This window comes from Vanellus vanellus (assembly GCF_965231255.1).
Source record: "Vanellus vanellus genome assembly, chromosome: 2".
NCBI lineage: Eukaryota > Metazoa > Chordata > Aves > Charadriiformes > Charadriidae > Vanellus > Vanellus vanellus.
In genome coordinates, this window is record NC_138906.1 from 104,592,152 (window position 1) to 104,615,032 (window position 22,881).

General features: G+C 45.1%; 1 protein-coding gene across 1 annotated transcript in view; it reads left to right on the forward strand.

Moving 5' to 3' along the window:
- Positions 1-22,881, forward strand: part of RIPOR2 (RHO family interacting cell polarization regulator 2) — a 71,224-nt gene that overhangs the window by 34,682 nt on the left and 13,661 nt on the right. The window contains exons 3-14 of the mRNA XM_082480000.1: positions 1,092-1,247; positions 1,845-1,923; positions 2,142-2,165; positions 3,222-3,275; positions 6,069-6,218; positions 7,146-7,209; positions 11,834-11,877; positions 13,231-13,356; positions 15,317-15,465; positions 16,622-16,751; positions 18,796-19,485; positions 22,187-22,371. Of these exons, the coding sequence (XP_082336126.1) occupies positions 1,092-1,247; positions 1,845-1,923; positions 2,142-2,165; positions 3,222-3,275; positions 6,069-6,218; positions 7,146-7,209; positions 11,834-11,877; positions 13,231-13,356; positions 15,317-15,465; positions 16,622-16,751; positions 18,796-19,485; positions 22,187-22,371 (1,851 nt within the window). The remainder of the gene's footprint in view (positions 1-1,091; positions 1,248-1,844; positions 1,924-2,141; positions 2,166-3,221; positions 3,276-6,068; positions 6,219-7,145; positions 7,210-11,833; positions 11,878-13,230; positions 13,357-15,316; positions 15,466-16,621; positions 16,752-18,795; positions 19,486-22,186; positions 22,372-22,881) is intronic.

Genomic DNA, 22,881 nt, shown 5'->3' on the forward strand with positions numbered 1-22,881 from the left:
TAAAATCTCTTTCTCTATTGTTTGTATAATTAAGCTGTTGCCCTCTGCCTTAGCTACCAAATGCCTGTTTGTCTCTCCTCCATTAATGCAGGGCTTCCTCACATGTTTCAGAGCTGTGAGAGAATTTCAGAGAATCATTTTAATTTACTAACTTATGCAGTGACCTTTTCAACATGTGAAATGTGCAGGAACATGGTACATTTCCCACCACCCCCAATTTAAGACTGTTGATACCCAAAAGACGGTTTTCTCATTGCCATGCTGCTATGAATTCGAAACAACTCTGTTTCCTTTGCGGGGCTGCCTTCAGGTCCTGCTGGAAACAGGGCAGAACTTGGCTGCAGAGCTTTTCCTTGCACCACCCTTTAGCTAGGGCTTAGGGCTTTGAGTCAGGTACCTACCAAGTCAACCGGTCCCTGATGCCCCCAGAAGCTACTTTACAATTAATTTTAACTTGTGTAAAGTCTCCCAGTGCCAGACCACCAGTTAGCAATTGAGGAGAAATGGCAGGCAAAGGGTCATCTCCCATCATCAGCTCTTCAGTGATGATTGTTAGATGCTGACAACCCCCCAGCAGAGTCACCAAAGAGGCACCTATACGCAGCACAACTATCCTCCCTTTGCCATACGGAGCTACCTACAGTCCATGCTCAAGACCAGCGAGATGATGCTGTCCTCCAGATACGCTCTTTGAGCCTCAATCTTCCTTAGGAGCCACCAGGCTTTACGCCTGAGATTATCTGGGCTCCCCTTTGTCTTTAGCACCTGGATGTAGCTCAGCCCTTTTGTGACTGTGGCTGAGCAACGTGAGGCTCATCACATCAACGTGATGAGCCTCAGACTCAGCCCAGCATTTCCAGACCAGCACTCAGATCTCGGCCAGGCAACTGGCACATCAAAAGCTGACAGCATGTGTCCCAGTCTGCTCAGACCTCTTAACCTGTAAACAAATGCAGTCCTTTAACTAGCAGGCACAGAAGCAGGTTTGTTTCTGCTAGCAGAGGTAATATCAGAACATTTTTTCATGCTGCACTCTTTTGAGATCGTTATGATTTATAGGGGTTTCCTCCTCTTTAATGTTCATTTTGCAGGTGTAACTCCTTTATTGAAAATTCCTCTGCACTTAAGAAGCCCCAAGCAAAGGTGAAGAAAATGCATAATTTGGGCCATAAGAACAGCACCACGCCCAAAGAGCCCCAGCCTAAGAGGATGGAAGAGGTCTACCGAGCCCTGAAGAATGGCCTGGAGTAAGAGCCTTTATTCTGCTTGTTGATTGAAGCTTTCTGTGACATTTGAGAGCCTAGAGAAACATATCACAGGAACAGGGATACTTAATCATAGGAGAGGAAAATATACCTCTTCAGGCCTGTAACACTTAGGACGGGACATATTTGTATGGGAAGCAGGGCAGAATCCCATTTCCACTCCAATTGCTAGGAAAGCTCGCAAAAGCTAGGATTTCAACATTTTTTCCTCCGAATTTCCTAGAGTCCTATCAGAGGCTTGTATTGCCCTTAAGATAACATCCCAGATGATAACGGGGCTTTTACCAGCCGGATACAAGAGCAGCGATCGGAAGGCACCAGCCCGTAAACTAAGCAGCAGATTAGCTTACTTGAAACACCGAGCTCTTAACACACAGCTAAGTAAGTGGCTGCTATTTATTCCCAAAAAGGCAGCAGGGGAGCTGCTTTTAGGGCAGATCAACGTAAGTGATTTTTTGTCTGAAAACGGATCCAGTGAGGAAAGCCATTTGTTGCGCAGCTTTTCTTTCAGGATGGTCGGCAGCCAGCGTGGTATGTGCTGCAGGGCTCACGCATCCCTTCTCTGCTTTGTGTTTACAGCGAGTATCTGGAAGTTCACCAGACAGAGCTGGATAAGTTGACTGCTCAGTTAAAAGACATGAAAAGAAACTCACGCCTGGTACGTGTCACGCTTTTTCATCGTGTGGATGTGCAATAACCTCCTGGAGGTGCTGGAGCAGCCAGGGGGTGGGAGCGGGACGTAGGGAATTGGCATTGATGCTCTTCTTTCCTTCCAGCCCTGGTCTTGTTTGTGATTTCTATTGACTGACAAATATCACTTTCTCGTGGTGCTGTCACGTTGCAAAATTAATCACAGTTTCATCTTCTCTGTTGCAGGGAGTCCTGTACGATTTAGATAAGGTACGTTACCCCTTTTGACACAGGTTTTGCAAGGAAGCATATGTACCATATCCTATGGTTCACGTAGCCGGCATGGGAAACCTCTCTCAGCCGGATCTACTAGTCAGGCCAACACCACCGAGGGAGAAATTACCTGTCGATATGGTCTTGCAAAGGAAGAAGTCCCACTCCCCTCCTCTTACTGGGGGCTCTGGTATTGCCCGGTGCCTCCGCCAGCCGGCTGTGCTCATTAACCCGTCATCAAACTTACCCCATCAGTCCTTCTCCGGAGTCTGTCTTGTTAAACTGGCTCTGGGACGGGCACAGGGAAGGAAGCAGACCCGTGCCAGGGAAAGAGGGAGGCGGAGGAGTGAGACCTCCTATCTCTGTCAGCTGCCAGCCATTAAATCCATTGCCTCATCCCACTTCGTCCTGCCGGCTCCAGGCGGGTGGGAGCCTGGTGGGGGCACGGCAGGGGTGGCTGTGGGAGTCGGGTCAAACCCCAGCTCATCCCTGCTCCTGCCAGTTCTGGGGAAGGAAAGATTGAAAATATTTTTCCCCGCAGGAAAATTTTGGGTGAAACAAAAGGAAAGCTTTCGAAAATGTTTCCTGAACAAGCCTAGTGTTTTGGGGTTTTTTTCGGTGAAAATGTCAAAATGCAGTGGTTTTGCTGTCAAAAACAGTTTGCTGAGGAAGGGAACGGATTTTGAAATGCAAAACCTGAACAATTTTAATACAGGTTTTCAAAGTACTCAAAATATTATATTTTGCGCTAAAAAAGCTCTGATCTTTTTTTTTTAAGAATTCAAAAAACTAGGGAAATCCCATCAAAAAAACCCTCTTTTTTGTTCAAAAATACATTAGGTGCAGAAGTCAGTGAGCTCCATATTCAGCAGCAGATTAATGCTAGTAAGGTGGGACAGCTGATTCCAGATTCATGGGCAACGAAACCCTGAGTGTTTTAAGGAGGAGTTTCTCAGCCTCATGGGGACTTGAAGACCCAAGCAGAACTCGCCTGGCAATGTCTTACTGATTTATTTAAATGTGCCTCACCCTCTGCCTCTTCCTTTCCTTCAGCAAATCAAAGCGGTCGAAAGATACATGAGAAGGCTGGAGTTCCACATTAGCAAGGTAACGAGCGCTCCTATCATCTTTCTTCTGCATCTGCTCCTATGTTATTAGGAAAACAAACCCTTGGCCTCCCGCTACCCCTCCGCTCCGAGGAGGCCGCCTTGACGAAGCCTCTCCCAAATTCGGTATTTTTACTGTGAGGGGCTGGTGGCGGAAGCCAAAGAAAGAGTTCCCACATGGTTTGCAGCCCCCGAGGTCCACCCGTGCCCCATTGACACTACCACCCGCTTTTAGGTACAGAGAGAACATAGGGTCAGACACTTGCTGGGAAAAATCCATCTCACCGCATGCTTATTGTTAAACTATAGGTAGAAAGAGAGTTGCATCTGAAAGTAATTTAATTTAGCAGTTGTCTCTACTGTACACAGCAGCTAGGTTGGATTTGTTCCTGGATTTCACTGCTAATGCTTTTGCTGCGTGGTTTGGGGCCCACATCCACTTGATTACATCGGTGAGAATAGTCAGTAGAGGTACTTGTGATTTATACTAATACATTTTAGAGCTGGACAAAATCCATGGTGTGTATTCTCTTACTTATAAACATATCTGCTAGCTATTAGTTGCTTTTCTGAGCCTGACAAAAGAATGAATTATTTTTGATGGATGAAATGTCTTTTGAGAGTCATTTGAAAAGTGTTCGCACAGCTTGAAGTGCTCCAATTATGACAACCCATCCAAACCTTTTAATTTCAGTCGTCTTTTACTCTTGGAGCTGAAAAAAAAAATATAAATCATCAGGCGATAGACTGAAATTTTGTTCCCCAAACCGCCTTCTCTCTTGCTGGCAACATGAATGGCAAAATTAGTGCTTAAAGAACATTTCCATTCAAGTTCTTCCCACTTCAGCCTGCTCAGAGCTAATGGTTTCTGAGCTTATAATAGGACTTAAAAGCCCCAAACGCAAGAGGTAACACCGGTCAGCGTTACTCAAGCTTGCCGAGTACATTAGTTCACTTTCCGTAACCCACAGCAACAGAGCTGTGCTGCGTTAAAGCTTACGAGCTTGGGCAGGTAAAGAAACATCTTTGTTTCTAATGATAGAGAAGGTCTTTTTCAGCTGTACTGAATCAGGGCCGCAGCGATGCCTTCTGCCGTCTACGTGCTGCCGCTCCGTATGGGAAGGGAAGCGAGGAAAACGGGATGCGCAGCAGCAGACCCTACATGTTTAGGGGGGCAGATGAGCGTGCTGTAGCGGCGCTCGCGTGGGCCGGGGCAGGACATCAGCCCCGGGTTAGCGCTGCACCCCGACGGCAGAAGTAAATACCAAGTGCCAGCTATTTATAGTGGCTGTCTTTAGCTGGCTGACTTGCAAGAGAAATAGGAGCAGATATGACTCCAAGAAGCTTTTTTTGTGACTTTGAAATGGCAAAATGCTACCTGTGCCTCCATTGCCCTTGGCTGAACTCTTTCACTTTGCAAAGCAGTCCCTGTTTTAGTCAGAGATCCCTCAAGTCAGGGGCTTTGGCCACCGGGTATCCAAGCTAGCCTTGTGAAAGTCAACCTAAGGCTTTGAAGCTGTCAGGAAGAACAGTCCCGCTCCAAACAAATAAGCTCCAGCACTTTTTGTTAGAAGTTAAGCAGGCTTGGAAAATGGGATTTGGAACATGCCTGGATCGTCACATCAGGCTCATCTCTGATGCAGCCACACAGAGTCGTAGACTGAGGAAGTCAAGGCGCTGGATGCTTTCATAGGGAGGAACTCTGCTGTGAAAATTCACTACTAAGCAACAAGCACCACAGGGCACAGGATGATCGCTCGATGTTAGAGATAACAAAGGAAAAACCTTATTCTAGGTAAAAAACAAATACTGCCCCATCTTAGCAGGGACATTAAAAGCAGAAAGAAGAGACAGCTTTCTCTATTCATTTCCTTCTCGTCACCCTGATAGAGTCAGGTTAGAAAACCTGCATCTCCTCTGTCTGGCAGATTAAGTTTATAGAAATATGTAATATATAGAGGGAAAAGGGAAACCAAAGCATGGGACGTGTAAATCCTTTGCACTCTGAAGCTAGACCCAGGTGAGACTTTAAACAGTGTGTGAATAGGTTTTGCCAAACTTCCAGGGTGAGTAGATTTTGCAAAACTTCCAGGCTGCTTACTAAACACTGGGTGCCTAAATCATGCCAGAGGACTTTAAGAAGATGACTAGGAAATTATATGAGTGCTTGGGGGCTGAACTTTAAAATACTTACTTAATTTGACATTAGCTGTTTCTAAGCCTTTTACTTGTGCTGATTCGGATTCTGACTCCAAGTTTCTGGAGGATGGGCAGTGAGAATTAAAAAAAAAAATCACCGCCTGCTTCCATAATTACCTATTAGTCAAATATTGCAACGGTCTCGATCCGCGGCTGGCGTTAGCAACACAGAAGACATTGCTGGCCCTATTAAATGTGCCATTTAATGCATCCAGTCCGCTTTGGCAGTGTGGACATTGCAGTTGGCTTTGAAAGAGCTCTTCCACACCAATATATCTGAGAAGCTTGCTGCATGCCTGCCCTACCAGTATGATTGTACATAGTCCAGACAGGTTAAAGGCATGCAGGGCAAGCAGGTGAATTGCTGGCAGCATCTAGTGTTGATGTAATGAGATTTTTACAGTGGAAGTTATTTTTATCTTGTATTTCTTTTTCGTAGACTGTAACAGTATACGGCTTCATTTGCTCACCCTTTCTAATGGATCTAACAGTTTGGCTGAGTTTCCTTGTAATGCAAATTACTTCATTGTTTGTTGGTTTTATTTTGTTGGGTTTTCTCAGGTTTTTTTCAATACACCCTCATTGTTCCCACTAGGTGGATGAGCTTTATGAAGCCTATTGTATCCAAAGACGTCTCTGTGATGGTGCCAGCAAAATGAAGCAAGCCTTTGCGATGTCTCCTGCCAGCAAAGCAGCTCGAGAGAGTTTAACCGAAATCAACAGGAGTTACAAGGAGTACACAGAGGTACATCCACATCCGTTTAGTCTTTTGCTTTCGCACTGTTTGAAGGCCATGGGAACTTTGCCACTGATTTCAGGGAGAATTTCATCCAGATAAAGAATTAAAAGCAAAATCAGCAAAGAGGAATTATTGTTCATCTTCAGATGAATACCTGCTGACTTACAGAGATGGGGGACGTGGGCCCAAAGAGTTCCTTGAAATAATAATGTTTGTTCTCTATGAGAGCAAGGTTATACTCAGGAATTGCTGCACAGGAAAAAAACATAAATTTGCTCCAAACCTACATATATGCTAACTTCGTCCTTCCCACCCTGCAGATTTTGGGATGGCAGGTTGGCTGGAGCCCATGTGTACACAAGACATCTGTTGCATCCAATCCTGTTTTACTTGCTGTGATCAGCATGTATTTTATTAAACAGGCAGTAGATGCAGAAGAGTCTAATAGTGTCACAAACATCCCAGCACATGAGCTGTGACAGCATTCTGAAATCTGAAGGAAGAATTGGAGAGGGTCTGGTACCCATCTCCCACAGTCTTTTTTTTTTCTTAATGTAGACCTCGTTTCTGGGAGATTAAAAACATGCTGGGAGCCACTCTGGCGTGGAGCTGCTGCTGGCACATGTCCTGGCTGGACAGGACTGGGACAGTGACCAGGTTATGCTTCAAGGGCCACAAGTGCCCTCTGCCAACAGGAGGATTAGAGTGCAACAGGAGAAGAGCACAGGGTTACATTCAGCTTCGGGCGAGCAGGCATAGCTGCCATTTTTAGGGCCAGACCTAGCTAAACAGCAAGGATGGCTCTGGCAGATTGACTTTATTGCAAAATATCTTTCGGCTGTCTAGCAGAAACTTCTTTTTCCAAATAGACCTTTAAAAAAAAAAAAGGCAGATAGGGTTTGTCTGACCTCACTGTTCTCTTTTCCAACACAGAACATGTGTACCATAGAAGCAGAGCTGGAAAACCTATTGGGGGAGTTTTGCATCAAGATGAAAGGTAATTGCCTTTTCACCTTTCCCTTCTTTCCCCCTGAATGGTAGCAGTCTCTGCGTGCATTAGTGAGGGCATTGAGACATGCTTTTGTGACATGTATTTATGATAGCTATGTTTTTTCCGCACCGCACTCGTTGCTGAGCCTTCAAACCCCCAACTTAGACCTCTGCCCAGTGGAAAGGATCACGGAGCCGGGAACATCAAAGCTTACAGAGAGACTTTCTGAGATGCTGCTTTGTGTTTTCAAGGCTAATTGCCTCCCACAAACACTCCTGACAGCCAAAGCAATTCAATTTTGAAGGCTGCTGTACCTTTTGTCTCTATTTTCATAATCCTTTGAGAAGATGACTGGGAAATCGTATGAATGCCCATGGAGCTGAAGTTCTAAATGCTTTCTTAATTTGACATCAGCTGTTTCTATGTCCCTTACTTCTGCTGATTCTGACTGCCAGTATTTTTGAACAAATGCAAAAAAGCAAGGACCTGGGGGTAGTTTACCATTTAAACACCTAGATAACTCAGCGGTGGCATTCATCTTGCAGTTTTATTCCTTGTCTTTATGACAGGGGACTTTATGGGTTTGAATACAATAGAATCAGTTTTGCCTGAAGCCTCAGTGAATCACTAGGTATTGTTAATGCTGTTATCGCTTTAAGACTAAATGTCTCGAAGAGGGGGATATCTTTTTTGGATCTTCAATCACTGGCATGAAGATAGTTCTATAAAACAAAATTAGCATCTAAATATTTGTGCACTCTTAATTCTTCACTTGAAATCTTGCCCAGTTAAAAAACGCACGGTGTTGCTGGTGGAGATTTTTAGAGTACACAAATCTCACGCAGGCTTTTGCCTCCCCAGTCACAGCTGTAAGTTAGTTGTGTCCAGGGGCTGCAGTGCATGACACATTATCTAGCTTAGAGCAAGTTAAAATAGTTACTCCAGGCTTCCATACTAGAGAAAACAAGTGCAGCAGCTATTATAGTTCTCCTAGCTCCGTCCCACAGCACCAAACATCAGCTTTTAAAGCCCCCGCTCTTAGGTACTGCAAAGGCAGTCAAAGATGCATAGATGTAAAGTTACAAGGTAGACACACTGAGCCTGAGCCAGATATTTCTATACAAAACCCCACAGCAGAACTGCAGCATGGACACGCCGAAGGAAACACGAGGTCACGCAGTGTACAAAGGGAATTGCATCAGGCCAGGTCTCTCGGAGCCTTTCCTTAACTTGCCGTAAATGCAGTGCGATGTACAGTTCCTGACAGCAGGACACGTTGCAGAAGATGTCATGGCATCCCAAATGACTGGGCTGAAAAGGTCTGACCCCTTCTCTTTTGTGTGCCCAAATCCTCCAGCACAGCTGAGGGGCTCTCGAGGAGCCCTGTGCTGCACTCACATGCAGGAGCAGAGCACAAATCACAAACAACAGCTACTTCTGAACACAGTTCATAACATAAAGAAGCCCAAATTAGAAAATTGGAATGAGAAATGGTGTGTCATTAAGTATTCTCTAATTAGGACAGCTAGGATTTCTACCTAGATAGTTTTCCCTAGGAATGGGAATCCAATGGGACAATCCAGCCGTTGCTATTGCTAAAGCTCGCAACAGCTCTAGCGCAAAAGCCTGTAGATCACATGGCAAGCTTCCCCCTTATGCTATACTGCAGCATATCCAGCTAACTTTAGGATCTAATTTAAAATCAAAGCATTCCTCTCCCCAAAGCTTATCTGTTCCTAGCCATTCCAGTGAAAGTTATTTTTATTTTGTGCCCTCTGTCACTTAAGCTGAAAGCAAGCCAACCTACACAGTACTGTCAGGAAGCAGGGGACCCACACTGTGTTTTTATGATTGATTTTTTTTTTTTTTTTTTTTTTACAAAAAAGCCTAATCATTTTTCAAAATAGAGGTAATAAACTTGCCAGCAGGCTTTGATTACTGCTTAGGATTAATCAGCTGTTGAAATTAGACAGGGAAACACAGAGTGGAAATTTAGAAGTTCCTGCATGGAATCTGCATGTCCTGTTATGATGTATAGGGGAGTGCCCCTATACCTTTTGGAAGTGCCAGGACAGCAGGAGGTAAAACACTCAGCTGTATCACTCAGGGAGAGCCATACACTCTCCTGACGCACCGGGGGCTCTGCAACACTGAACCCAGCACCAGCATCTACAGTCCGTGTGTCCAGCATCCTGCACACGAGCAGAGGCGTACATGCTGCGTGAACTTCAGGTGGCCCTGCCAATGAAGGACACTAGTGTCTTGCCACCATACCACAGCCACATAATGACCCTACCCCCTAATTACTTATGCTGACACCCCAGGAGCAACCTCCCGTCTGACCTGCGTTACGAACCCAGGACGGTGCTTTTACAAAGGCGTGATGTTTGAAATGGTACAATAGAGCCATTGGGTCCTGCTGTGTGTTTGGTCCCCCAAGAGCCATTCAGTTACCAAAAAGTTGTGTCCTATGAAAGTACTCATCCCCTGTAATCAAGTCAGCGCTTAGCCCCCTCTTCATCAGGCTGAAGACACTTGACCAGCCTGGTTGAGCCAGTCACCACTCAAAGACCTCGATGCTGGACAACATCCATGCGGAGTTTTAAGATGCGCTTCCCTGCCCACCCTATCCACTGAGCAAAGAAAAAACCTTTTCTTTTCCTCAGATACTTTCAGTGATGTCCCAGCAGAGATCAAATTCACTTATAAAAGCGTGCCTGGGGAGAGGAGCAGCAGTGGAGTGCTAGTAAGATTAAATTATTTATAAACAGTAAATAAATTAGAAAGGAATTAGTAATATGAGCTCTAAGCAAGGGCCTCTCTGTCCTGCTACACAGTAAGTGAAGAAAACTCATTTCTGGTCAAAGAAGTGGGAGAGGAGGATGAGCAGATTGCGGGGACAGGCCATGACTGCATGCAGGGGTCTAGTTGCTCCTACAGTCCAGCTAGCAGGACTAATTCAGCCCGATAAATAAAGCCAACACTAGGGTTCATTATACTTGCCTTGATTTTAACATACCCATGTATTTTAAGCCACGGCATTTTAGGATAAATACAGCCCCCAAGCCCTGGAAATTTTGTTTTCATGCCTTTCTCTGCCACAGACTTTGTATGTGTCCTCAAGCTGGTTTCCTTGGGCATTGCAACACTAGAGGCATAGTTTTAGGTTTACCCAGGGGAAGCTGGGTAAATTTTTATACCAAAACAAGTGCGATAGCTAACTACTGAGGAGATCTGAGAGAAAGGAGAGGTTCCCTATGTGGAGTCAGATAATTAGATTAATAGAACCCAACCAGTTGCATCTGGTAGAAGAACAGGTCACAAGGCCAGGAGGGGGATGGTAACGTCATTGGGATTTCAAGATGGTCGCAAACTTCAGGAAACTTTCCTGTTCATATGCACAGTGTCAATATAGAAATAGCATCATCATGTCCTACCTTTAAAAAATAATTTAAAAAAATTGAGCAAATGTATACCACAGGTGTTTTGCTGCACTACTCCTCCCCCTCTGGGGAAAGATGGAATAAATCTCGTATTACAGATGTCAGTCGTATTTCTTGATGTACATACTATTTATTGAAAGATACTCAGATTGTATGGGAATGATAATGTTATCGAAAAACCAAACAGAAGGAGCCCCTCTTGTGTTTCTATTAAGATGTCCAGAGGAGAGCCACGAGGATGATCCGAGGGCTAGAGCACCTCTTCTATGAGGAGAAGCTGAAAGAGTTGGCGCTGTTCAGCCTGGAGAAAAGAAGGCTCCAGGGAGATCTTATTGCGGCCTTCCAGTCCCTAAAGGGGGCCTACAGGAGAGCTGGGGAAGTACTTTTTACTAGGGCATGTAGTGATAGGATGAGGGGGAATGGCTTTAAACTGGAAGAGGGCAGGTTTAGATTGAACATTAGGAAGAAGTTTTTCACTTTGAGGGTGGTAAGGCACTGGAACAGGTTGCCCAGAGAGGTTGTTGAGGCCCCATCCCTGGAGGTGTTCAAGGCCAGGCTGGACGTGGCCTTGGGCAACCTGGTCTAGTGGGAGGTGTCGCTGCCTATGTCAGGGGGGTTGTAAGTTGATGATCTTCAAGGTCCTTTCCAACCTAAACCATTCTATGATTCTATGTACTAAAAATGAATCCATGTTAAAATGTATAGCTCAGCCTGATTAGTGTTAAGCAGCAAGCAGCAGCAAGCACTACATGGTAATCATCAGCTCGCCTACGCATCATGATAGTAAGGGTGCTAAGCTCGGTTTCTGAAGCCAGATGACATCAGGAAGCTGTTTCTTCTTTTTCTGTAATTATTATAGAATAATGTGAGCTGTTGTAGGAAAAAAAGGTGCGTATCTTCGATATGCAAGAAACCACAACCCAATGACTTGTATACAAAGAAAAAAAAAAAAAGAAGAGAAAGAGAATTAATATGGGGGGATGGTGTTAGTGTTGGTTTGGAGGGCTCTGAAGCAGCAGTAAGGTGGGGGTTAAAAACACCTCCCGGCAGAGCGGCTGCTGGGGGCTGCCGCCCTCTCCCGTCCAAGCGCGGCAGCAGCACCCCCGGGACACCCCCAGGACACCCCACTGCTGCACCCCGGGGTACCCCGGGCCCTCCAACAGCCCCTCCATGTCTTTCCTTCTCAGGTCTGGCTGGCTTCGCTCGGCTGTGCCCGGGAGATCAATATGAGGTATGTCTGCGCTGGTTTATGGTTTGTTTAATAGCAAAAGAATGGCAGATTTGTGCTGCTTTTTACATCGCGATGAAGAAAGCCTTTTCACATCAGCACCCCAAGAAACAGCTATTATTTTTCCAGTATATGCTCTGAAAAACCTTGCAGTTCTCTTTATGTCTGCTGGGTCTGGACAACTGTCAGAAGCCCTGAAAAGTATTTGATTTGAAGAACTACAAGTTTTGTGTTTGTTTGGTTTTTTTTTTTTTAAATCTAAATTAAAAACAATCAAACAAACCCACAAGCAAACCTTCCTTATTTTTTAAGTGTCTCCCAGAGTGAGGTCTTATTCATGACAAACATTTCTAATTCCCCTGGAAAAAAGCATATGCCCCATCACATGCATGCAGAGCAAATGTAGCAAGTCCTTGCAAGCATCCTTTACGGAATGTTTAGACTTTACTTCATAAAGCAGAGTAGAAAAAAGATACATTTCTTGAGACCCAGATGTTACCTGCTGTGAGGCTGTGTCAGGATCTCCGGTCACTGCGGTGTTCCAGTGGTGAACATCAAAAGCAGGTTAATTAGAGATGGATTAAAATAAAAGCCTCCAGCTCTATCCAGAACAGAGCTTACCCTGCAAGAAATTCATAAATTGATTATGGATTCCCCCCAGCCTGTACTTCCCAGATGTCCTGATCATCGACTCATGTGTTCCTGCTCTTGTTCCCTGTGACAAATCTCTCCTGGCCCTCTCACGCCTGCAAGCAGCACGTGTTTCCTCCACGGGGACGAGGAGTTGGTGCAGGTCTCTCTCCCAGTCATCCCTGCAGCCCAGAACGGGCCTGCTGCTCTTACCGCTCCAAACTGTGTTGTTGCACTGTGGGGTCTCATTCGTTTCCATCACCAGCCAGCCAAAGTCTCGCAGCTGGGGGGGCCTCTAACGGGGGATGGCCAAAAGCTCACCTACCCTTTCCGCTGCCTGGGAAGGCAGCGGATCCAACAAGCTGCAGGTCTTAGGAAAGGCCACAGGGGCTTTCGTCCTGCCCTCCCAAATCTTTCCCCGCCCCCGCCGCTTTCCCTGTTATAGTGTTAAAACTCCCGTCGCTTCTTTGTTAGGAGTCATCTAGCTATATGAAGGTGAAAGCTGGGGTGAGGGGTGCCTTGCTGAAAGGAGTGATTAGGAGAGCTGAGAGGCAGAAATCCTGCAGGATAGTCCTTTTCCTTCTGGCTTTATGGGAAGCGGAAGGGCAGCACCTACACCACTAACTTTTCCAACCTACTTTAGACCCTTTCCCCCATTCTGTTTCTGATATTTGTGCATCAGGAGAGTGGATTTCTCAAGATAGTAAGAGGGTTTTTCTTTTTCAGATTTTCATGCGTTACGGTCGCCAGCGGTGGAAACTGAAAGGCAAAATAGAAGTGAATGGCAAGCAAAGCTGGGACGGAGAAGAAATGGTTTTCCTCCCTCTCATTGTTGGACTGATCTCCATTAAGGTGCGCACGCTAACCTCTTTGCCTGCAAGCAAGGCAGGAGTCAAGATGCTGCCTTCTCATGCACCACCAGCAAAAATGCAGCAGCAGATCAGTAAACTCTTTGGAAATGAGCCATCATTAGTATTTCCAACACACCTGCTCGAGTGGAGTGCTATAGTATTGTCCAATCTAGATGCTACAAGACTAATCACTTCGGGAGTCCTGTGGGAGAGGTTGTCCTAACTCTCCCCAGACTGGTGGCATAGCCATACTAACACGACTCTTGCCTCACATCGCTCTCCAGCAGCTCAGACCGTTTGCACCAAAGCAAAGGAACACTGGAAACCTGTTTGCTAACAGCATTCAGGAAAACAACCGCAAAAAAAACCCCAAACCCCCCAAAATCCCCCTTCTGCTGAGTTTGGTGATACTGCTCAGATAAGAGAGCAGCATCTGTTGATCTGGAGAAATACACAGTTCTCTCATTGCAACGCACATAAGGGCCAGCTGTGCATAAGCTGGAACAGTCCTGAGGTCCAGTCCCGCCACTCTGCGCAGAACAGCAGCGCTGTGAGGTTTCTGCTCACAGTGAGATGGGGGCCTGTAGAAAAAACATTCCGACTTTTTGGCAGCTTCCTAGAGCACAGCAGTCCCCCAGATTTCTTAATGCCTGCGAGCCTTTGCTTTCCTCTGACTCTGTGCCCCATTCCCCAGGGAAAGAGCAACTTTTGCAACTCCTAGCTGTCAGCCGCAACTTTTCCTCCCAAACCAGAATCTTTCCACCACTGCTTCATCCCTTCGTTGCCCTCGGCCTCCCCACACCGTTTTCCGCTGGCTGAAAGTCCACGTGCAGATGTGCTTTCCTTCCAACAAACCTCCAACCCAGAGATACCCATTCCCTGACCCCCGCCTAGAAATTGCTGCTAATAATTACGGCAGGTGTCCCCGCTTAGGCAGCTTAAACAGGGGAGTGTCTTGCAAGTCTCACGGGAAACGTCCCATTTAGACACTACAAAACCTTTATGAAAAAAAAAAAAATGCAAGCAATTACAAAACCACCAACAAAATAACCCCAAATGTGTGAGACGCTAAGTTTTCATACACAGTCAAGTTGTGACACAAGGTGAATCACTCTTCCCAATCTAACAAGACAGTTTTAAGGTGGAAGTTTAGGAGAGAACCCTTTCTTGTAGTACACGAGAGCTACAAAAGACAGTCCCAGTACTATTAAGGTTAATGTATATATTTTTACACTTTTTGGGCTCTCTCCAAAGACTTTCACATAAAAGGCTCAAGAACTGACTTTCAAGCAAATAGCCAAAGGTTTCTTTGTGTATCAGACCTGTATATATAACTCTCCCTCTGAATTTTCAGGCAGATATATATTTAAGTCTAAATAGTGCCGTACTCTACTCTTACTATAAAAACATACGGAGGTAGTTCCTCACCAATAAGACTGTGGAAGTCCTCACCAAAGGCCATTGTAGATGCAAACTACATGGCTTCAGAATTACAGGAGGCAAATACATAGAAGAGCACTCCCTCAGGAATCGCTAAGTAGGCCAGCTACATCAGGAGATTGCCTGTCATGAAAATTGTCTATTGCTGAGAGAGTATTAGACGGGAAAACATCCAGTCTGCTCTCCCTGTTCTTACTCTTCTCCTGCGCTCTGCTTATGATCACTGCAAAAGAGCGAGTACCGAGGCTAGATAGCCCCTTGAGCTGAGCCAGTACGGTTGTTCTCTCCTGCCACCCAAAAAACCATAAAGAAAACATAGAAGCATGATCATACGCAACTACACACTTATTAAAAAAAATAAATCTGATTTTTCCCTTAAGTAATGAAGATGCAACAAACACAGTCATATTTTTGAAGCCTTTTAGCAAGGGGTCCAGGCCAGAAAATCAAAACCATTGCTGTGTAATTAAGGACTGCAGTGCCTTGTGTGGCCTTAGATACCTTGTTCTTTTCTCTTACAGGTCACAGAAGTTAAAGGACTTGCTACTCACATCCTTGTGGGAAGTGTTACCTGTGAAACAAAAGACCTGTTTGCAGCTCGGCCTCAGGTGGTTGCAGTAGACATTAACGACCTCGGCACAATAAAGCTGAACCTTGAAATCACCTGGTAGTAAGTAGAGCTGGCTGGTCGGTCACTGGGTGAAGCAGCTGTAAAAATTCAACCAAAAAAGAAAATGTCTGTATGGTGTCTTCTCTCCTTTTTGCTCCCTGCTGAGGCAGATGGGGAATGAACTGTGGCCCGAGTTTGGGAGAGGAGAAATAGTTCATGGTCAGCCACAGGTTACCAGCGACAAATGGGTTTGTGCCTGGGTTCTTAGTTGTGCTGAGTTTCAGCTGTTGCCATAGGTGTGGTGAGTACTGACATTACGAGCCATGTGAAACAGATAGTGATGAGAGATCATGGAATTGCCTAAAGTGTATACTTCTTCCCCAAGCTGAAGAAAGAGGCATAACCGAGTCCTCGTATATTCATCAAAAATTTTTAATGTTAGTGTAAAGTTCAGTGAGGTTGTTCTGGATTTACATTAGCATAGCCAAGTTCAGAAGTTGGCCCATCTTTAAAAGCTGGCTTTTAAGGTCTTTGTACACCATGAGTGGTGGGAAATCTGGCATTGGCCATTGCAGATGTGGTGCTTAGGGACATGGTGTAGTGGTGAACTTGGCAGCGTTTAGGTTTGTGGTTGGACTTGAGGATCTGAAGTGTCTTTTCCAACTTATATGAGTCTATTATTCTGTCTGCATTGGTCAGCACAGGTGAGCTGATGGTGTTAGGATTCAAACCGAATTTTCACGGTACTTTAATAAAATTGGTAAGTGTCATTTCTAAAGAAGCACTGATGCTTTTAGCTTTTACAGCCACGTATGCTGTTTCTTGTAATGCAATAAACACGAAGCCAGCAATAACAGCCACTGGCTTCCTTTATAATGCAACCGCTCTATTAATAGTAGAGCACCTTTCTCATTAGTATGTGTGACACTTGTCAACTCAAATCCAAGAATACTTTTCATGTGAGAAGAATAACATCGGGCTATGCTACATAAATGATTTCTGAGAGTAGAACACTTTCATCAGAACCGAAAACCACACTTCTGAGCCTGCTGTCTAATTAACAATGTTTTCTTTTTAACACTTCTGTTAAAAAACCCTGCTACCTCTGGGTTTTGATGTGCTAATAAACCACCTTTTCAAAAGTCCTTTCCATGGACCTGACATTCCTCCTCACTCAGCCTAACAACTGTTTTTTTGCCTGCTTGTGTGTCCGTAGCCCCTTTGATGTTGAAGACTTGACCCCGTCCACTGGAAATGTGAGCAAGGCATCTGCTCTGCAGAGGAGAATGTCCATGTACAGCCAAGGCACCCCCGAAACACCAACCTTCAAGGACCACTCATTCTTTGTAAGCTCCCTTTGGCCTCATGTTTATGTAGTGAGAAGCCCTAGAGCAGTTCAAACGCTGCAAATGCTTCATTGCTTTACACGTCTAAGCTTTTTTCCCCCTGGTTCCAGCAGGTTACCCTTACAAAGACTTACAAAGCAAGTGCATTCCTGGCTGCTAATCCTAAAAGAAGGTGACTGTGATCCTGGCGTCTTTAAAACTGTGTGGCCCATTATTGCATACTTATTCTTCTTGCCTTACTGTTAGAGTACTTGAATAATTTTTATAAGATACGTGTTCATTTTGTGACAGTAACAACCACTATAACACTAGTATTTTTAATGTATCCATGACAAAATTTGCCCCTGTACCGAAGGTATTCACAGGGTGCATGAATCACATTTTGCATGAATCAAATTCTGAATGCTTAATCGGAACTGTGTATAAACTGAATAGGCCATCTGTACAGATATGAATTTTACAAATGCTGCATTCCATGCCTGTAATTTAGTACTCTGCTACACAGCATTCATTTAACTTGCCCTTCCTCACACCCTCTTTGCTTTAACTGTTGAAGAAATGGCTGCATCCCCTGCAAGACAGGCCAAAGTTGACAATCTTAGATGCTCTGCAAGACACTTTCTTTGACAAGCTTCGTCGCAGTCGCTCTTTTAGTGACCTGCCATCGCTCAGGCTAAGCCCAAAAGCAGGGCTAGAGCTATATGTGAGTCCTGGTTTTCGTTTGGTGAAGGATTTTTTCGGTCCCCATGTGGCCTCTCCATTCCCACGCATGCTTCACGTGTTGCTCTCTGTTGCAACTCGCTCATTTTGCTGACTGATTAGAGGGGAGAACATGACTGTGAGCCCATGCTGCTCGTGTTAAATCAAAATTCCTCTTGGTTTCTACAGGGATAATGATCAGAAGCCAACTATCTGTGGGTAGAGAGCGGGGCAGGAATACAAGCCAACATGGTATTGTTAAAAATGGGCTGCTACACTGACTGATGTTATACATTTGCCTAATAACTTGACTTTCAGATGCTAAAGCATACCCGTTTCAGGGGAAAGAAGAAATGAACCTTTGAGTGTAATTATGTTTAAGGAAAATAGCTGCTAATAGTGCTGGGAAAAAGATGCAAGTTTTGGACACTTTAACCTTGTGCACCTTAACAATGTGTTCTTTCCAGCAAATCGTCAGCAAAATAGTAGTTGCCTTTCATCTGTGCTGTGCGTTTGTGCGAGTTTGCCACATAACACAGCAAAATTTGTAGGTCAGATAGGCAGGTTGTGATTCCTGCAGTGATTGCTCCCCTTAGATCAGTCAGAGAGACGAACGTTTGTATGTGCTGTGATCATTTTGGGGTCTGTATATGCTGGTTTTGCTTCCTAAATGATCCATGTCCTGGTCGATACACCACCACGCAAATTCTTTGTCATTGTGGCAGAAAATCATGTTGAACAGGACTCCTGTGTAACTCATGTTCAATAATTATTTGAGATATCCATGCCACATGCAGAACATACTTTCAACAGAAAAGAAATAGCATAGTAATATCACCATTAAAATGCCATGGCACTAGAGAAACTTTTGGAGCAAACTGTGTTAAATTTTAGGGATTGCTACTTTAGAAGTCAGAAAATAAACACAATGGGAATCTACAATGGGTACAAAAATTCAGCCAAGGTGGCTTAAGTACAACCCTATTAAAAAGAGACATGCTGCAGGAACTAGAACAATGCACTGGAAATGCTGTATGAGGGAATCTGGTACGATCTGGACGAGCAGAATTCAGGTCTCTGTTCTGGGCACTCGCTTCCTGGAGCTCTCAGCTTGCCAGAGAGATGCTGAGCCCAAGTTTTCCAGCAGTTTTCCTGCCAAAATCAGGAGCCGTGCCAGATGAAAGCAGAAGTTGGATTTGAAATATTTTTCCCATCTCTCAAGTCTTGAATGCTTCTTTAATTTCTTTCCTTGCATTTTTCTTTCCCAGGCATACACTGTATTTTTTTTTTCTCTTCCCAGTGCTGCATGAAAAACATTTTCTCTCTTTCTCTATTATCTTTTCAGTCGAATTTGCCAGATGACGTCTTTGAAAATGGAACGACAACCACCGAGAAGCGGCCTCTTTCTTTCACTTTTGGTGACCTGCCTTACGAAGACCACGTGCCCCCCGCTAACTCAGCAGAGTCCGCTTCTGCTCACGTCAGCTCCAGCCCTGACATCACTGCGACCCCCACCCAGCACCGAGCTCTCAAGTCCTCCAACAGCTCAAGCCTGGACTGTAGCAGCAGTGACTCCCGCAAAGACTCTGTCGCTGAGCCGAAGGACCTCCCATCCCAGGCAGAGGGAGCAGTGGTTGAGAGCAAGGCCACCCCAAGGCCAGCTCCTGAAGTTTGCCAAAAAACCTCTGATGCTGGGAGCGATCACGTCTTTATAGAAACAAGCGTCCCCGTGTCTCTCCTGCAGGACACGGATGAAGGTTCAGAGCTCAAGCCTGTGGAGCTGGATACCTATGAGGGCAACATCACGAAGCAGCTGGTAAAAAGGCTTACATCAGCAGAGGTACCCATGACCCCAGAGAGGCTGCCGTGTGAGGGATCGATTAGTGGGGAATCAGAAGGATATAAGTCTTATCTCGATGGAAGCATTGAAGAAGCCTTGCAAGGGCTTCTCTTAGCTCTTGAGCCACATAAAGAGCAGTATAAAGAGTTTCAGGACCTGGACCAAGAAGTTATGCATCTAGATGACATCCTAAAAGTGAGTACGTTTTCAGAAAATACTACCCTAGCGAAAATCTGAGCGGGTAGAATCTCCTCCCAAACATCAAAGTAGGGTTTTGGAGATCAGTAAAATTCATCAGTAGCAGTACATTTGCTCCTGCTTGGAGCATCCTTTCACAGTGTTGCATTTTTAAACTTTTGTCAGCAATGTGCTTACTGTAGCCTTGTATCCTCAAGCAATGGATCTTTTAATCTGCTTGAAACCTGGGGGAAAGAGAAAAAGGTGCCATGGCAGAGGGGTAATTAAATTATGCCCTTCTCTGCAGAAGCCACTTGTGAACCCATTGCTTGTGCCATACTGGAGGTCAGATTGTAGCCAACCTTCTGCCTTTGAATTGTACGGGTCGCATCCTCAGTGGGTGCATTTTAGCATACTACCCCTGAACTCCATGGAGCTATGCAAAACTACACCAGCTGAGGATCAGGCCTTGTAGCTATAGAAGCTGAATTTTCTAAATTGCCAAAGGGATTTAAAAGCACAGGTCTGACTGAAGGCTGCCAATCCCATATCGCCTAGGATTTTTCCAAGCCTTTTCCTTTTTCCCCCATCCATTTTTAAAATGAGAGACATCCTGTCATTACATCAGGATGGACAGAAAATGTCGAAAATTAGAAAGAATAAAAGGGTTTTGCATGTGTGTTGTTAATACGTTCACTGCTGATCACTGTGACTCGTATCTCCCCCATGGATAATAACTCATGACGCATTACTGTGCAAAGAGTATTATACGGGAAACAATCATTTCAAAATGCTTCATATTCATATGCAAGTTGGTCTGCTAGTCATTTCAGCCTCATCATTCAAAAACACGGCTGAGGAGGAAGGAGGGAAGCATTTATCCTTTGGCATTATCTTTTTATGAAGAAACTTTGTTAACATCCTTGTTTCCGTTGGTGTTTGCAGCTGCGTGGTACTTTCCCGAGTTAAGTGCTTTTTTGACAGCCTGCAGCCCCTGTTTCCTCCAGGAGGTTCAAGCAGGCAAAGCTACCATTACTATTATTTTTTAATTACATTATTTTAATTATATTATTTTTTGTACAAAGAGTTAAACTATCCACACAGCAGAGGGACAATGGAGACCGTTTATTTACACGCCTTTTATCAGAAGTTACAAAGGGACAGACATGGGATGGGCAGGAGAGAGGACGGACATGTGCAGACAGGATTCCTGCACGCTCGAGGCGGAGGCCTCTTCCAGATCTGCGTATGTCTGCATGTCGCCTGTTGATCGGCTCGCAGACCGACGACACTCGGCATCGCCAGCAGCAGTGCCGGGCTCCCCATGCGAAAAGGTTGAGCTGGAATCCAGCTGTGGCTGAAGAAATCTCTCTTGGCCATATTAGATGGGCAGAGAAAAGGAGAAGCCCACATGTTGCTGTCTGCCCTTGCCCGAAGAGGCTGCACTACCAGCCCTGAAGGAAATGGTCGCTAAAACCGTCGGTGCCGCAGAGGAAGCGGGATCCAGCTCCCACCTGTGCCGCAGATGTGTTGGGAAGTGTTGGTTTGATCAGCTAATGACACTGCGGTCAGTTTAAGGAGTCAAGCATTGTAAGTGGTAATGTATAGGATACAAAACTCCGGTTCCCCTCAGCTCTAGAGGAGCTGGTGCTGAGTCTGAACTTGGAGGGCAATGCATTTCTTTCTACAAACTGAGACAAAGTCCTGGCTCCTGCCTGGGACTGCAAGACGCAGCTTGTGTAACGGCACCGGTGGCTCCTGGCTGTTTCTGATCAAATAATCACATAGTGCTAAAGGTCTTGAAGTCATTGCACAAACTGACAGAGGTGATCCCTCAAGTTACGTCTGATCCTGCAAGGTGACCCTGGTAGCAACTCTATGGGCATGTCTGGATGAATCACCACACGGGACCAGGGCCTTTGATATTTCCTACGACAACAGCAAGGTTTTATAGAATCATAGAATGGTTTAGGTTGGAAAGGACCTTGAAGATCATCGAGTTCCAACCCCCCTGCCATAGGCAGGGACATCTCTCACTAAACCAGGTTGCCCAAGGCCATGTCCAGCCTGGCCTCAACAACCATTCCGTCGCATTTCTTCCCAGTGATGAGATGGGAATTTCTGAGTTACAATTCTGCCTTTCTCTGTCACCTAGGAATCCAATGGCTTTTCCTTGATAAGCCAAGTGGTTTCAAAGGCCACAAAAGTCCTCTCATCCCATGAATAAATCTGCAGATATGGGACCAAATTCATTCCTGGTTAAGGTCTGTTGGAGTTACATCTGGAATAAATCTGATAGTGCCATTGGATATGTTTAAATTGGCTTCTGCAGCTAGAACAGCAATTACGGAATGTGCCTTCCCCTTTCAACTTCCAGTGCGTTAATTGCTGTCTCCCCTTTTGCTGAAAGCTGCGTCACTTGGATTCAAGATGTACTTCTTGTTTCTATAAAACGCATCGAATTTTGCCTTTGAGGGTTTTCCTTTGGGGAAGAGAGGGGGTAGGATGGGGAGGGGAGGAGCAATGGAAGGGTTTTTCCAGTTCTCAGGCTTTGATTGTATATGCTATGAATATGAAGGTTTGAAATGAAACACCCAATAAAATGACATTTTAAAAATAAAATGAAGAATTTGAAAGTTTTAAGCTTTATCCTTTTTTTTCTTTTCTTTCAGTAGTAGCTAATATCTGGGGTTTTCATTGGTTCGTTCTGCCTTTGCAGTGCAAGCCAGCAGTAAGCCGAAGCAGGTCCTCCAGTTTAAGTCTAACAGTTGAAAGTGCTTTAGAAAGCTTTGATTTCCTGAACACCTCTGACTTTGATGATGAGGATGGTGGTGGTGTGGAGGTTTGTAATGGTGGAGGAGGTGCAGACTCGGTATTTTCAGATACTGAGATTGAGAAGAATAGGTAAGTTTGTAGTAACTGCCAGCTGTGCTTACGCCAAACTGATACCCTAGCTCTTTGTCGCTAACAGGGGATCCCGGTGCACACATTATTCAAGGAAGACTGACTAATCCTCGATGAGTTTATAGGGTCAGAGGGTTCCCCGTGGCTGCTGCATACAAAAGCTTAGCTTCCAGGATCATTTTTTTCCTGCTCAAATATACGCAATCTGTCCTCCAAAGGAGAAGGGTAAATTAAATTAAGCTGACATCAATACTGGCAGAGCCTCTTCCTTGACATAGGTTTGGACCTGGCTTTCCTTGGATGTAATTACTAATTCCTCTGTGGTTTTTCCCCCCTCCCTTTGTCTTTTCTCTCTAGCCGAATGAGTCTTTGCAGTGGATTAAGCTTGTCAGTAACAGTAACACAGGGCCAGATTTAAGCAGCATGGTGTAGGTTTCCTTTGGAATCTAAGAGTGATGACTGGTACTCTGTTCATGGCCCTGCGTGTTACCTGCCCTTCTTTCATCACTT